The sequence below is a fragment of the Rattus norvegicus genome, chromosome 9 (genome assembly GCF_021556685.1).
Source record: "Rattus norvegicus strain SHRSP/BbbUtx chromosome 9, alternate assembly SHRSP_T2T, whole genome shotgun sequence".
Lineage (NCBI taxonomy): Eukaryota > Metazoa > Chordata > Mammalia > Rodentia > Muridae > Rattus > Rattus norvegicus.
Window position 1 is genome coordinate 54,834,139 of NC_141542.1, and position 15,098 is coordinate 54,849,236.

The 15,098-nt window shown below is 45.3% G+C and overlaps 2 protein-coding genes across 24 annotated transcripts in view; one reads left to right on the plus strand and one right to left on the minus strand.

Moving 5' to 3' along the window:
• The first annotated feature begins 92 nt into the window (after nucleotides 1–92).
• Nucleotides 93–9,496, plus strand: Unc50 (unc-50 inner nuclear membrane RNA binding protein). 6 transcript variants are annotated; one of them, XM_087564687.1, is made up of 6 exons: nucleotides 93–360; nucleotides 1,165–1,448; nucleotides 2,523–2,643; nucleotides 6,374–6,513; nucleotides 6,589–6,690; nucleotides 8,739–9,496. In XM_087564687.1, the coding sequence occupies exons 2-6, from the start codon at nucleotides 1,169–1,171 to the stop codon at nucleotides 8,786–8,788; spliced, it is 693 nt and encodes a 230-aa protein (XP_087420813.1). In that variant the 5' UTR covers nucleotides 93–360; nucleotides 1,165–1,168; the 3' UTR covers nucleotides 8,789–9,496. The 6 variants fall into 6 exon arrangements, with proteins under 6 accessions (XP_087420813.1, XP_087420814.1, XP_087420815.1 ...); XM_087564688.1 differs by having other exon boundaries at nucleotides 93–270; XM_087564689.1 differs by having other exon boundaries at nucleotides 93–215.
• The window catches only part of Mgat4a (alpha-1,3-mannosyl-glycoprotein 4-beta-N-acetylglucosaminyltransferase A), a 93,499-nt gene continuing 86,949 nt past the window's right edge, over nucleotides 8,549–15,098 (minus strand). For all 18 annotated transcript variants that reach the window (XM_087567062.1, XM_087567059.1, XM_087567056.1 and 15 more), the window contains exons 15-16: nucleotides 13,990–14,102; nucleotides 8,549–13,856 (exon numbers count right to left, since the gene is read on the minus strand). In XM_087567062.1, the coding sequence (XP_087423188.1) occupies nucleotides 13,830–13,856; nucleotides 13,990–14,102 (140 nt within the window). In that variant the 3' untranslated portion in view covers nucleotides 8,549–13,829. The remainder of the gene's footprint in view (nucleotides 13,857–13,989; nucleotides 14,103–15,098) is intronic.

A 15,098-nucleotide genomic window follows, 5' to 3' on the forward strand; every position in this document is an offset into this window, starting at 1 on the left:
GAGAGTAGGAGAAATCCTCAACTTCCGGCGGGATTGTGACTCTTCGGGGTATGCGCGTGCGTGGCGGAAGTGCGTGTACGTGACGTAAATACAGAGCGCCGCAAAAGTGCGGGCTACGTAGAGGCAAGGGAAGTGGCCCCAGCGGCGACTGGGCTCCGTACCCGGCTAAGGTGGCGGTAGTCTTGGTCCCAAGGCGAGGCCTCGTGGGCCTTCAGGTGCGGCCTGCTCTGTGTGCGCGGGGTGGCGTTCGTGCCGACGGCCGTTTCCACGGTCAGTTCGCAACCTGGCATCTGAGCGGCTGGGGGTAGGACCAACCAGCGCCCCGCAGCTCAAGTCCTAGGCCCGCCGTGAAGCTGCTGGGTAAATCCAAAGACGCCCGTTTACGTTGGAATCGCAGGATTAGAGCCGTTTTAAGAGTTCTAAGGAGGTCTAGAATTTTGCACAGGAATCACACACCTTGTCACCGCTTGTTCTTAACTGAAATGTCACTGAGCCGTCTATATTTTTTGTTGACAGAGGCTTGGGGTAATGGAGACCTGCTGGCGGGGCGGGGCGGGGCGGAGTGCCGCGGTGTGCTGGTAGGCTGGGCGGTGACCAGCAGTCACTTAGCTTTGGACTAGTTGGACTGGACCCTCCCGCGCAGTTATTCCTCCTACCTGGCTATTCTAGGAGTAAAACCATCAAGGAATGGAGTTTGCTTCGTTTTTGATGTCACATTCTGAATAGCCAGGAGCTTGCTGGCCATCGCTGATGGACTTGTACAAATCAGCTGTGTGTCTTACCTGTTCAGTGACCCTACTTTTAGCTTAGACTTTTTTGTTCTTGTTTTAAAAATCTTGGTCATTAAAAACATGGAATTTTTGAACCAGTGTTCCAGTCATCACACATCCCTATATTGCTTTTATCTTGGCCTCCATTATCAGTAGTAAGCAACTACAGCTGCCAAAGGCTTGATTGACATGAAGGTTGGGAAACCGTGGACTCGAGTTAAGTAGTTTCAGGAGATGCAAGAGAGCATGATACTGCCTTGATGGTTTTAACACTTGGCTGGTCCTTAATCCTTTCTGAAGGTGACAGGAGAAAATGTCATAGCTCTGAGGAGTGTTAGTAGCTAAGCATTACATTTAAGATTGCATCTAAGAGAAATGTTTTCATTCCATCTAGGAAGATGCTACCAAGTACTTCTTTGAATTCTTCGATGTACGGGAATGGAGCTTTAAATTCCAGGGATGCAGCAAGACACACAGCTGGAGCAAAACGCTACAAGTACCTCAGAAGGCTTTTTCGCTTTCGGCAGATGGACTTTGAGTTTGCGGCATGGCAGATGCTCTACCTGTTCACCTCCCCTCAGAGGGTTTATAGAAACTTTCACTACCGGAAGCAAACGAAGGATCAGTGGGCCAGAGATGACCCTGCCTTCTTGGTCCTCCTAAGTATCTGGCTCTGTGGTAAGTGTGTCTCAATTTACAATCAGTATAGTTGAAAAACAAATTGGGGTTTTGGATGAAAGTTTATCTTCTGTGATAATGTAGAATGGGTCAGAATCTTGGGGTGTGTGAAGCTATGGGGTTTGTCTTTTCTAAAACGTTAAGAAGCTGGCAAGAAAGAAAGTGTTCTTCCTAGTGCTGGCTTTGACACACGCCAGAGTAAACTACTGTACCGGGGTGTGCAAAAGTAGGGGATGGGATTCATCCCATAGTTGGGTTTTTCCTTCTCTTTTGAGACAGCTTCTAGATGGGTGGGTCAGGCTGACCTGGCACTTGGGATGCTCTTAACTTGGCCTCTTAATGCAGGCATGTTCTACCACATTGGCTGACTTTAAAAAAAGACTAATATAACCCAAACCCAACTGCGTGCCAAGAAATGTTAGGATAGGAACTATGTTTCTTTTTTTTTTTTTTTTTTTTTTTATGGTTCTTTTTTTTCGGAGCTGGGGACCAAACCCAGGGCCCTGCGCTATCTAGGTAAGCGCTCTACCACTGAGCTAAATCCCCAGCCCCAGGAACTGTGAGGCTGGGAGGTTGTTGTCTGTCTTGTTTGATTTTTGGCAGGAGGAGGGGCACGGGTTGGTTGGACCAGCAATAGAAACCAGTGGCTTGAATAGACCAGGCAAGTGCTCTACCACAGAGCTGCACCCGCAGCTTTCAGAGTAGGGTTCTGAAAATACTGATTGAATTTGAAAAGAACCTTTAAGTTCTCCAGGACATCAACTGGAGTACAGCAACAGTCCCAGTCAACTAGAGGGTGTTGAAGTATATAGTAGGTACCTTTCACATTTACCTGAACTTTAAGTTGAGTGCCGTCTACACAGGTGTTCTGAGTCCCCTGTGTCCTGGTGAACCAGTCCTTGAGCCCTGCTCCTTTCCTGCATTCAGAGGTGGCATTTATTTCGACATCAGTTGCATGTACCTTGTGAGGGTTTTCGTCACTATGTACCACCTCTGCTACACTGGGCGTGTGGGTGCCAGGGACTGCCTAGTACCCAAGAGCCTGGCAGTGAATCTTGTAACTCTTTGTTTCAGTGTCCACCATAGGATTTGGCTTTGTGCTGGACATGGGATTTTTTGAGACAATAAAGCTGCTCCTGTGGGTTGTGTTCATAGATTGTGTAGGTGTTGGCCTTCTCATATCAACTTTAATGTGGTAAGTACCATAAGGGGGTTCATACATACTGCCGAGCCCGTTTGTTTACATCAGAAGTACAGCAGCTAGTGAAAAATCGAACCCAACATAGAGTAGCTGAAGTGACTGGATTGACTGCCAGGATTATTGTAACTCGGCTCCTGTGTCTGTACTAGGTCAGAAAATAATCCGTGCTTACTGTCATTGTAGCAAATCCCAAAACGGTTATACCCTGCTAAATTCTGATTTTCTAATATATATGATTCCATTTGCGTCTGGTTAGCTTTGTCACTACATTTGTCATGGGTACCATTTCCAGCCGCATACGTGCTTTGGTAGTGCTGAGATCCATTTAGATCTAGGAGGTTAGCCTTTGCAGTTTTACTTAAGCATGTTTGAAAAGGGTTTCGTTTTCAGTGTGGCTCCTCTGTGCTGAGGAGAAAGCACATCCAGAGGTCTTCAAAGGCCCACAGCCTGCTTTTCTCTGGGGTTGAGTGAGCAACCATAGTTGGCTATGTCTACACAGTAGGCTAGAGATCTGGTGTTGAGCTTGTCACTTCTCTCAGAGCATGCTCCTGTGCACTTGGCCTCCTGGGCAGAGGGTGGTGATGTAATGAGTGGCTGCACAGAGGATAGAGACTGAGGAGGAAGCAGAGAAAGCACAGTAATCTCAAACAGGTCCACATGCCAACAGGCATGTCAGTGGGCTTCCTTCATAAGCTGGAGTTATTCCATTGATGGTTTTAGGGTAGCAGGATGGTAGACCTTTGGTACCTAGATATGATCACTATTACCATTTTAAACAAAATCACCAAGGCTATAACCTGATGAAACCAGCCTTGTAGTTCCCTTTGTGACTTTTGACTAATAAAGTACAGGGTCTGTGGGTACTGGATACTTAATAAATACTACTATGTCATTAGTCTACATTTCTAAAATCTAGCCTAAGATTAATATTGCTGATATAAATCTAATACTCATTGTCAAGCTACTCATGGGGAAAATATGTAAACTTCCAAGAACAGTTGTTGAAAGTGTCTGCCGTGAGTACAGTGACCTAGATGGCCACAGAGCAAGGCCTGAAGCTGAAGCAACTTTTGTCCCCCAGAGTTTGATTAAGTAGGAACTGGCTTACTGTGCTCTGTACCCTCACCCCAAACATCCCAAAAGTGCCGTAGGAACCAGCACTAGCCATGCTCTGGGGAGCTGTGAGACACGGGATTCCTGTTTCAGAGTGCCCATTTGCAGAGGCTTGTTTATGTACAGCAGCATGCGAGGCCTGAGGACAGGGAACACGAAATGACTGTGAGGAAAGGAGACTTAGAAAGTAGCCTTGATGGAACTCAGAAAAAAAGGACTTCTGTGTTCTTACATATAGTGCGGGCTAGAGGGCAACAGAGAAATGCAGAGCTAGGAGGCTCAGAACAAACAGAGTCAGGTTCACTGTGGGAAGTCCTCAGCGTGGCAGTGACGGTGTAGAGAGGTGGGGTGCCTGGTTCAGGCAGGGGCTCAAGTGAGAGAGGATGCCCAGAGTGGTGTGGTGATAATATAGTGAGGAGAAAAGGCTTCAGAGCTTCCTGTGGGAACAGGATGTGATGGCTAGGAAGTTTGGGCTTAGGAAACTGGGAAGTGAGCCATGCCAACTCAGGCTGGTGGGATGCTTACAGCAGAGGTGAGCAGAGGGAGGGAGAGGACTGGAAACTACAGACTGGCCTGAGAAGTGTCCAACATGGAGATGGGAAAGTAGCCAGTTAGTTGCCTTGACGCTCTTCAGGAGCCAGTGTCTGTCTGTTCCATTGGTTTCAGGGTTATGCAGAGGTGAGGCAGGAGAGTAGTGTTTCCATAGAGAACTTGTGAGCAAGAGAGCACTGGCCACATAGAGTTGTGGAGAGTGAACTTCAGGCTCCCTGCAGTTCCGTTATCATTTGCCTTTAAATGTTCTAATTTATGAAGTTCCTTGTGATTGTTTGTGCGTACAATGAGTAATGATCAGATCAAGGTAATTAGAGTTTCCATCTTAAACATTTACATCTTGTTGGTGTTGGGAACCTTGGAAGTCCTTGCTAGCCAGCACTGACTGTACTGTGATCATTAGAACACCTTGCTTCTCTGCTGATAGCCATAGTCCAACCTCATCGCCCCTAAATCCTTAGCTTCAGGTGACTGTGATTCCATTTCCTGTTGTTCTGAGGGCAGGGTTTTGTTTGTTTGGGTTTTTTTGGTTTTGGTTTTTAGTTTTTGTTTTTTGTTTATGCCACATGTGGGTCCGTCTTTGTGTTCCTGGCTTGTTAAATTGATTTTGTAAATTGAGTGGCAAACATTCTTGGCTAAAACAGTGTTTGGTGAGTTTCAGTTTGTTCAAGTGAAGCACTGTTGCTCTGATGGGGTCTCCTTGGTGGCAGACTCCACAGAGAAGGAGATGACAGTCACCCCCTGTCACTAGAGGTGTGCAATACTAGTTGAAGGTGAAGCAATTTTTGATAACTAAGTGCAGAGTGTTTATTATACTCTGTCATGCTCTCTTGATTTAGTCTGTTTGTCTTGTTTTATACTGTTTAAAATAGGGTCTAAAGTCCAGGCTAGCTTAGGACTCACCATGTAGCCCTCAAAATGTCTACCACCTGCATACTGGAGTCAGAGGCTTCACCACCCGCAGCTGGACCCTGCTTTCTGTATTCAGTATGTACGTGACACACTTGCCCACTTTAACCCCCAGGATTCACATGTAGAACTGACTCCACAAAGTTGTCCTCAGACTTCATACTTTGGCATGTTTCTACATAAATATAATAATAAAAATCATCTAAAATCCACTGACATAAACGACATTAATTTCCACAGATGTTTATAAAATTGTTCCTTCGTTGAGGATCTGGACACTATAGTTTTCTGGAAGATTGGGTTGTAGAGCAGCGATGGAAGTGCACACATGTTCACACACGCAGTATGCCTGGGTGTACCCTTTCCTGTGTTTGTTCTGTTTTTCTCACTTTTTAATGGTAATGGCAGTTGACCCAGTGGGCTTTCTGTTGCTTGACTGGTTTAGATGTCATGTTTTTGGTGATGCCAGTTAGGCTTTTAATGCCTACATATTTATTACCTTGGACCTTCCAACTGCAGGCTTTCTGTACAGTATAATCCATGATTCAGCACATCTGTCAGAGCTACCCCCAATCCTGAATCATCTTCTCCTCCATTCTCAGAACCAATCTTGGTGTCACCAGCCTGTCCTCACCTTCCTACATGTATGTGTTCAGAGCAAGACTGTTGTCCGACTTTCTGGCCTCATGGCCAACATCTTAATCCTTCACCTTCAACTAGTGTTGCATATCTCTAGTGACGGGTGACTGTCATCCCCTCCTCTGTGGAGTCTGCCACCAAGGAGACCCCATCAGAACATTTCAATCAGGCATTTCTTGCATCTGGCAGTGGCTTTTTTATCATGAGTTTAAGGTTGAAGTCACAAAGTAGCCACAGGCACCCTAAGACCTCACTTCCTGCTCTCTCCCTTGCTTCTTGCAGGCACACACAGGTCCCGAGCTGTGCCTTGGGCCTTCACATAGACATTATGGTTTAAAATCGCACCTCAGGTCTCCATTCTCACTGTCCTGTCACAGTACCATACCGGCTCCCCCACTAGAGGCTGTTCCATTCACTGCTGTCTCTAGGATGTCAGTAACATGCTGCAGCAGGAGGCTGGGGACTGAGAGGACCAGCACGCTGCGCAAGACGTTTTCACTTTGCCCTTCAGGTTCATCTCCAACAAGTACCTGGTGAAACGCCAGAGCAGAGATTACGATGTGGAGTGGGGCTACGCCTTCGACGTGCACCTGAATGCTTTCTATCCGCTCCTCGTCATCCTGCATTTCATCCAGCTCTTCTTCATCAACCGTAAGTGCTCGTGTCTCAGTGCTCTCAGAGTTGTTAGCGTGGAGACACTCACTGGGTGCTTTCTCTCCCTGGCAGATGTTATTCTCACAGACACGTTTATTGGATATTTAGTTGGAAATACCTTATGGTTGATCGCGGTTGGCTATTATATCTATGTGACCTTCCTGGGATACAGTGGTAAGTTTTGGTGGAACAGAGAAGGGTGGAGACATTGACAGACACTGCCTGAGGTGTTATGGCTCATTCTTATGACCTCATTACATAAACGCCTCACCTTGTACTTGCCTACTGCCCAGAAGTAGAGTGGACCAGGTGGTGTGTGACATTTGGACATGTAGAAGTCCCTGACTCCCTGACTTACTGTGTTACATGGATTCAGGCTCCATATTATTACCATAGGGTAGAGAAGAGGCCATGGTTATGGCCCTGAAGTAGGTAGAAACATTTCTTAGGAGATGATCCCAAATCAGGCCCAGGGTCTGCTGATCCCAGGCCAGATTTGTAAACTTACTGCTAAATTTCTAGATTCTGTTTCCTGATATGAATGAAGAGAGTCTTAGGCTGTTCATTTAAGAGATGATCTCAAATCAGGAGTCCAACTCAGTAGAAAACCTGCCTGCTCTGTGCAAAGTCATGTGTTCAATACCCCAAACCGCTAAAAGTCTAGTGATGTTCAGACCTCACAGAACTTTCAGCTCTTCACCCGTGTGGATAACTGACTGTCCTTTCCTTCCCCCCACCCCCGCCCCAGACCAGTTTCCCAGGGATCACTTAACCCCACTTGCCTGGTCTTTCTAGTGACTTTTCACCTAGCTGGAAAGTTGTATAACCCACAGCACTGAAGCACTCGCTGGGTCTTGGTGGGCTTTTGGGTGCTCTGTCTCAGAACTACTGAGCGGTGTCACCTTTTGTAGTGGAAACACTCAGATTGTGTGTGTGAAAACAGTGATTGCATAATGAGACAGATCCATTACCATGTGTGCTGACGTAGAAAAATGGAGTCCTGCGGGGGAGGGTGCTTTTTCTAGGTAGTAGTGTTCATCCCTCTGCTCAGGGTGCCTATGAGGTGCTGCTATAGACCTGCAAGCATCATCACAGACAGCACAACGTGCGCTCCTCCTTTGGCCAGTGTGCTAAAGAGAGCTGCTTTCGAGTGTGTACGTCTGTCAGCCATGGCCCTGTTTCTTTTCCAGCATTGCCATTTTTGAAAAATACAGTGGTCCTGCTCTATCCATTTGCACCTCTCATTGTGCTGTACGGACTATCACTGGCGCTGGGATGGAACTTTACCCACACGCTGTGTTCCTTCTACAAGTACAGAGTGAAGTGACAGTGCCCTTAGCTGTCCTGTCTGGTGTTGGGAAGGGATGAGTTCTTGTAAATCTGTAAATAGCTTCAAGATGTAAAGTTTTACAAATTCGAGGTGATATTAACACTTGTCTAGACCATTCCTTAAAACGAATTAAATGTACATTTCTAATAAATATTTTTAAAGTAAAGCTGTGTTTAATTATTTTCACTTGAAGCGGTGTATAAAATATCTGGGGTATAGTAGTGGTGGATAACATACAGCATCTTGTTGGTGAAATGTACAGTCTGTCCCGTTTTTAAAGGCCTTTACACAGACTTGCCTTCAAACTTCAGCAAGCAGTGTGGCTCACACAAGCCCACAGTCCCCTGGGGGACTCTTGACTTGAGAACTGCCTGTGTGCATGTGTGGCAGTGAATGCATGCAGAGATGTCAGCCACTCTTATCAGGGTGGCGGCATTCTTGCCTTTTAAAAAGATCCAAAAGCTCTTGCTCCTGCTTCTGCTTCCTCTTGGCTCTCTTGCCCCTCTGTCCCTTCTCTCTACGTGCTCATGGCTGGCCTCTACTCTATTTCCCTACTTCTCTCTTTCTCTGCCCTACTACCCTCTTAACTCCCCTCCCCATGCCCTGAATAAACTACCTGACTGAGTAAACTATCTGAAAAGCACTGAAAAACAGACTAAACACCAGGTGTAGTAATAGTGCTACAAAAATTCTGTCCACTCATTTGGTTTAAGCCATTTTTATTAGAAGGAATCTTGATTCAACATAGCTTTTCAAACATCTTTATTTCAAATACACATGGACAGTTGTAGCACAGAGACAGTTATGAAAGGCACAGTCAACAGGACATTATTAGGTTTCGATTATAGCAGCAAACTTAAAAATAAATAATCTGCCTTTAAAAATTCAACAGGTACCTCAAATATTACTGCAGTTAATGTTCAACCCATAAAGACATTGTGAGCAGAGGAAAAGAGGACCTGGTACAACCTAGCAAGACTCCAGAACGTCCCCCAGTGTGAAGACAGCCTTGTGGAGGACGTGCACCAACTGAGCGTCTTTGACTCCACTGGGGGAAAGAGGTGTGAGCTTAGTGGACTGGACAGTACTGTCCCAGCAGCTCTTTGTAAGGCTCAAGAGAATGCGCTTCAGGTCCTCTTACACAGCGCTGGAGCATTTCCAATAAAGGGTGGAATGCTACGCAAGCTAAAGGACCCCACTCTGTATTTTGGGATAATTGCTAACTCAGCAGCAGAGCAGCTTCAAGAAGCAGCCTCCTTAGTATCACAAGTACCTAGCTGTTCCCACAACACATGTGTTGAGAGCAGCAAGAATCCCTCTGCAGTCCAGGGGTTCCCGCTGCACTCGCAGTGGCCGCCTGTGTGCCTGCACGGACACTTCCAGTCCTTCTCCGGCCCCTGCTCACACAGGGCCACCTGCTGCCTGTCTGCTCTCACACTTGCATCCTTAGGTAGTGCAGAAACTGGAAAAGGGAGCATTTCAGAAACAACAAAGGTCTGTTTAGCTAGTGATAGAGTACAGGGGCACGAGTAACAAAACCCTTGGGTGGGTTGGTTGGTTTTATTCTTTTGCTCTTTGTAAAGACTGTGGTCATCTTTGTAGCATCATATGTTCACATGCATTAAATTTAGCATATTAATTAGCATAGCATCTATGTTAATATTAATCATTTAAGTCCTCACAACTATCACAGTTTAAGTTTTACAAGCCGTAAATGTTGCTACGTGGCTTGGGAATGCCCTTCCCTGAAGTCTTGAACTGGGACTCGATCCCTCACCATGCGAAGATGACGACAGTGTTTAACCTCTGGGTTCCTTTCCTTCAGTTCTGTTTATTTCCCTCAAGGCTACAGCAGCATGGTTGAATAATAGCAACAATAAGCATGGTATTTTGGGAAACATGTAAATACAAAACCTTGGAACATACAGGGTTTGACCCGTGAGCTACTCAGCTAAGTGATCTTTTAAAAATTACAGCTGTCGTAGCTGAAGCTCTTGCAGGTATGTTCAGCCTGTGGCCCAGGACAGCAATGAATGGCACAATACAAAATTGTAAACTTACTCAAAGCTTTTTAACAGTTTCGTTGTTTTTGTAACTGGACCGTGAGGTTCTTGAGCCTGGACTCTGTAGAGAACAGTGTCCCACTGCACTGTCAGAAGGTTGGACACACCAGCAAATCGACATGACGGTGGGAATTTTTCTTCTTGTTGATCTGATCTAAAATACTGTTCCTCATTCTTCCCCCTACTTCCGGCAGGCCTTTAAGTCAGTACAATTTAGGAGTATCTAGGAGAAGATGCCTACAGCCCACACCTTCAGCTTCATCCTGCCAGTTTTACACAACAAAAAATAACGCAAGTCTGGCTAGTAGTGGAGACGGGTCCTGGCACCAAGCATCCTAGCAGAGAGCCAGGAATAGGGCTTGCTAGGAACAAGTTTATTCTTATGTCAAAAGCCATCAGTCAACTGGGCATGGTGATGCACATCGACACTTGAGGGGCAGAACTGGGAGAACCAGCCTGGGGTGCAAGATGAGACCTTGTCTTAAAAACCAGTCACTGCAGGCAATCACATATGAAGCCTTCTCAGGACTGAGATTGTTACTTTTTACAAAACACAAACCTAGCCACGTACAGCACTGCCAATTTCTTACCCACTGCTGCACATCAGAAGCCTAGGTAGGGCCCCGCTTACAAAGCTGCAGGGAAGGTTTACCCAGCTGACTGCTCGCCCAAGCATTTCCATGTCCAAACCGGTTAAGTGTCTGGGTCAAATGGTCCTGTGGCAAAAGGTCTGCAGCTCCCACTCAGTGGGTAACAAAGCCTCTGGCTCCTTAAGGCAGGCCCAGCAATGCTGTTCAGAGTTCTACTGCTGCTGTCTCTCACTTGTACCAGCCTGACATGACTCTCAACATTGGATCAGCCACTGACAGGTAATCTCCCTTTTGTTAAGTAACAAGACATGACATGGTCACAGTTGTCGCTATACTCAGAAGGGGAGGAGGATATTATACAAAGTCATGGGAGGGGTCATTCTTAGAATCCTGCATATGACAGATACACACTTATTAACTGGAAAAACCTTTGCTAACAACACCTCTTTCCACATAAGCAAACTTCCTTGAGAGACAGCACTGTTGAGAACTATAGTTCTTGTAATTCTGAAAGACTAAAAAGAACTCTAATCTCTCAACTTTTCCTGACAGCTTTTGAAATAATCTTTTGCATGTAACCAATGACATTTGTTCAAACACACTCTGACGGACATAACACACATCTAGGCTACAAACTAAATCATCCACCTGTATTCACTTCTCATGCTTTTCAAATGTACCTCTTGGGGACACTGAAACAATGCATGCTGGGAAGAATCATAATGCTAACATGTAGCCAGGCAATTTTGGCCGTCCCATCAAAATACACACCTTCACCTGTACTACCATGAATCCATAGGTCTACTTTTAATCACAGCAGCAGGATGCATCACTCCTTTCTAGAATGCTTATATTTATGACCAGCAGAACCATGATGTCAGTGTCCCATATTTCTGGGATCCAATATGGTGGCTGCTGGCCATGTGGCCGCTGACCACTCCAAATGCTGCCAACATGGGCACAGAACTCAACATTTCATTTCAACAGATGTGTGGCTTCTGTAGAGGCCAGCACCACTCTAGAGTCTGGAGTATCTGAAATACACTGGTACCAACCACCATCTACTTCACAGAAATAATTGGTACTGTATTTGGCACTTTTCCCATTCACTGTGGGTGAAGGTCCGTTGGTTGCCCACAAGGTGGACACCTTGCAGTTCTAAGTACTCTGGCTTCACCTCCTCTAGTCTTTACCTTCACAAATCTCCAGGGCTCCCACAAAAATCTTGCTTGGGCCAACCAAACTGTTTCTGATAGTCTAGTGCTGAACTGGGCACAAAAGTGAGAGCAACTAACACTGATGGATCAAATGAGCACCTGACGTGGAAGACAGGAGAGCTGGCCTCCAGAGCTCGGAGTGTGTTGGAGAACACACACCACACAGAATGAAGACTAGACACGGAGTGTGTGTGCCCATGCATGACAAGATAGCAGGCAAATAGTGCTCGGAGAGAGATGTGAGCAACCTGGCTAGTTAATCCACTCATCCAGATGCTAAAAGAACCTGCCGAGGCTCAGGCATGTTCTAGGCACTGGGAGTAAGCGCACAAAGGGAAAAGGGATTCCTGGAATGAAGGAAAGGACTTGGCTAAGAGTCCCTACAGGCAAGACAAATGAGAGGAGCCTGGCGGGAGGACAGCTCAAAGACCCACGCAGGAGACAGTCAAGTGACCCACTGGATTTTCAAAGCTCTGAACTTGCAGCCACTGAGAAAGCAGAGACCTAAAAGGGCCCCTGCATCCATCCGCATGGTTTCAGTCTGTTACCCTGCTGCACACTTGAGTGTGGGAAGATAGTGCTTAAATTTTCTAAGGATGTGCTTGTGGGCACAGGGCAAAGGAAATCAGAGAAGAAATTAAAAACTTGAATAAAACACCATGTTTACAAAGTTTACAAAACACCAAGAAAAGCTTCAGCTGGGCTTTGACATGCACAGTAGTGTTTATCTACGTTTCCCCAGTCAGAACATACAAAATGGCTGCTGCTTTGTACTGTGTTCCATACACTGGGCAACTGAGAAAGTTCCAGGGTGGAGGCCACCAGCTGGGAACTTCCACACCTAGGCCCCCACACCTGCTGGGCATGCGCAGCTCCTGGAGAGCCAGAGAAGACTGGCAACTTGCCCGGCCTTCCTAAGTGTAAGAGTAAAGCACGTTTGCCAACTAGCCCTTCTTGGGACTGCACACGCGTTCACCCTTGCATTCAGGACATAGCAGAGCAAACATGCTGTGGAAACCTAGAAGCGCTACGGTTGTCTTTCACCAGAGCCCCACATAACAATGTTGGTTGTAAAATTATACCCAATATGACTCATCCAACAGCATTACCCAGGAAACATTATCTGAACGTCAAAACCCACCACAGGTCTATAAAAGGACCAGGGAGAAAAGAAGACAGTGTGTCTAACTACTGATTAAAGACAGAGCAAAAGGGAAAGGAGTCTCGTCACCCACATGGAGGGAACTATGAGGGGGTGAAGGAGTGTATGGAGACGAGGCAGGGCCTCCCACCCGACACTGACAATCACACGGGTTTCTGTGGCTACACACCACACACAGTACAGTAATATAACCCTCCAGAGGGCTCTGGTCTTTTAAAATCTTGATTGTTTTTTTAGGAATGACAAATGCCTCTGAAAATATTTTGTTCAGAATTGCTGTGATTATAAAAGTACTTCAAGTTAAGAAACCCATCTAGAACCAATCTGGAATGGCAGTGCACTGGAAAAAAATGGCGTTGATCTAGAATGTCTGCATCTACAAATAAAAATATAGAAGGAACTTAAAAAAGCCAGGAACCGCTTCTTCAAAAAAAGGTGTTGATTCAAAACTTTACTGCACAAAAATATGTACTTCTTAAGTACTTCTAATAAATTAACTTCATAACATCTTCATGTGTATTTATATATTTATATTTATATATATATAACATCCCTGATCGTCTATAAAAGAGGGTCTATAATAGTAAAATAAGTGAACTTCAAAAGTACCCCCTTCACAAAATGTATTTAACATCAGTTTTCTCAAATTTTAAGGAATGTAACAATATGTACAACTCTTGTGTATTAGTATAATACCAAAATAGTCTCAGGCGTGTTACCAGGCTGTCAGAATTGTAAAATGTTTGTGTCAAGTTCAAATTTGGAGGACAGCCTCGTTTCAAATGAATGCAGTTGTCGGTGGGAAGGGTCCCTGCCCAAGTGGAGATGGTAATCATCTTATCTACAGTAGGCTTCACGAGAGGTAGTGTTCAAGTCAGAGCAGAAGAGGACGGCGTGCTCAGTATCTTTAATCAAGAGTCACAAGAAAGGACGTGTTGGTTTCTAAGCAGATCAACTGGTGACTTTCTTAATATGAATCTGAAATGCAAAATAATATAAGATTTGAAGAAACAGTTAATTCCCAACTCCCACGAATCGTCTTCATTTGCAAAATCAAAAGTCAACAGAAACCCAAGCAGCTAGGTGGCTCCCTGGCTGACCGGACTCTTACCTCATTGAGAATGGCCCAGACAGCAGAGTTCTGAATAACCGACAGTCGAAAGGCTGAGATAGGGTTCAGTCCAGGATCCACAATTCCCTCTGCAACTCCGTACTCAAATTTCCCTTCAAAACAGCAAGTAATTTTTTGTTGTTTAAGAATTGTTGGAGAGTCTGAATGCATAAAGTGCCACTAAAGGCAAAGTATTTTTGGTACACAGGAAATACGAGTGTTTCCTTTAATCTGTCTTGACTCAGCTTCCAAAGTTCTGTGACTTGATGTTCTTTTAAAGACATTAAAAGCAGCCTGTCTAAAGTAGGAGCACACTTCTGCCCACTGCAAACTCAAAGCGTGGTGAAGAACCGTTTGTTTTGACATCAACAGCAGAAAATCTATAGGATGTCCGCAGATTGGCGCACTACTCAAGCCTGATCACCGGGAAGCTCAGCTAGTCCTATAGAGCTTCACCACTTCAAACTTCAGGGGTCAGCCTGAGGCAGGGGCTCTCCACGTGTATCTTTCCAAGGCTCTATTAAGACAAATTTAGGTGTTTTGCCTGCTCCATACAATTCCCATACACCACTCTGTTAAAAACGAGAGGCTAATTCATCCGACGGGTTATTGCTATCCAGAATATATACACAAAATGACAACAAAAATAACCAAAAATCAACTAATCCAATCAGTGGCAATTAAGTTGAACAGAGTAAGTACAACTGGCCAATAGATACATAGAGAAAAATATCCAACTCGATATTCCTTCGGCACCAGAAAAACATAAATCAGAACTACTGCAAGGGGCGTGAGAGATGGCTCAGTGGTTAAGAGCACTTTTGCTCTTGTACCACTCACGTGGTCACAACCATCCGTAATTCCAGTCCCAGAGGACTTGATGCCCTCTTCTGACTTCCACAGGCACCAAGTGCACATATGGTGCATACACATACACGAAAGCAAACACTCAGATACATTCAACAAAAGATACATACAAAATGAAAAAAATCTTTAAAAGAAAAATGTTGCAACAACACTGAGAGCCTATCTTGCCCTCATCAAGAAAACAATCAATTCTGGGCAGCCGCTGTGGAGAAGGGAGCGCTATATACTGGTGGGGAATATAA

What these genes read in the sequence shown, in the direction of transcription:
- Unc50 (XM_087564685.1), top strand. Translation starts at nt 1,169, where the DNA reads ATGCTACCAAGTACTTCTTTGAATTCTTCGATGTACGGGAATGGAGCT. An exon ending in CTCATATCAACTTTAATGTG is followed by an intron (nt 2,644 to 6,373) that starts GTAAGTACCATA and finishes TTTGCCCTTCAG; the next exon opens with GTTCATCTCCAACAAGTACC. An exon ending in CCAGCTCTTCTTCATCAACC is followed by an intron (nt 6,514 to 6,588) that starts GTAAGTGCTCGT and finishes TCTCCCTGGCAG; the next exon opens with ATGTTATTCTCACAGACACG.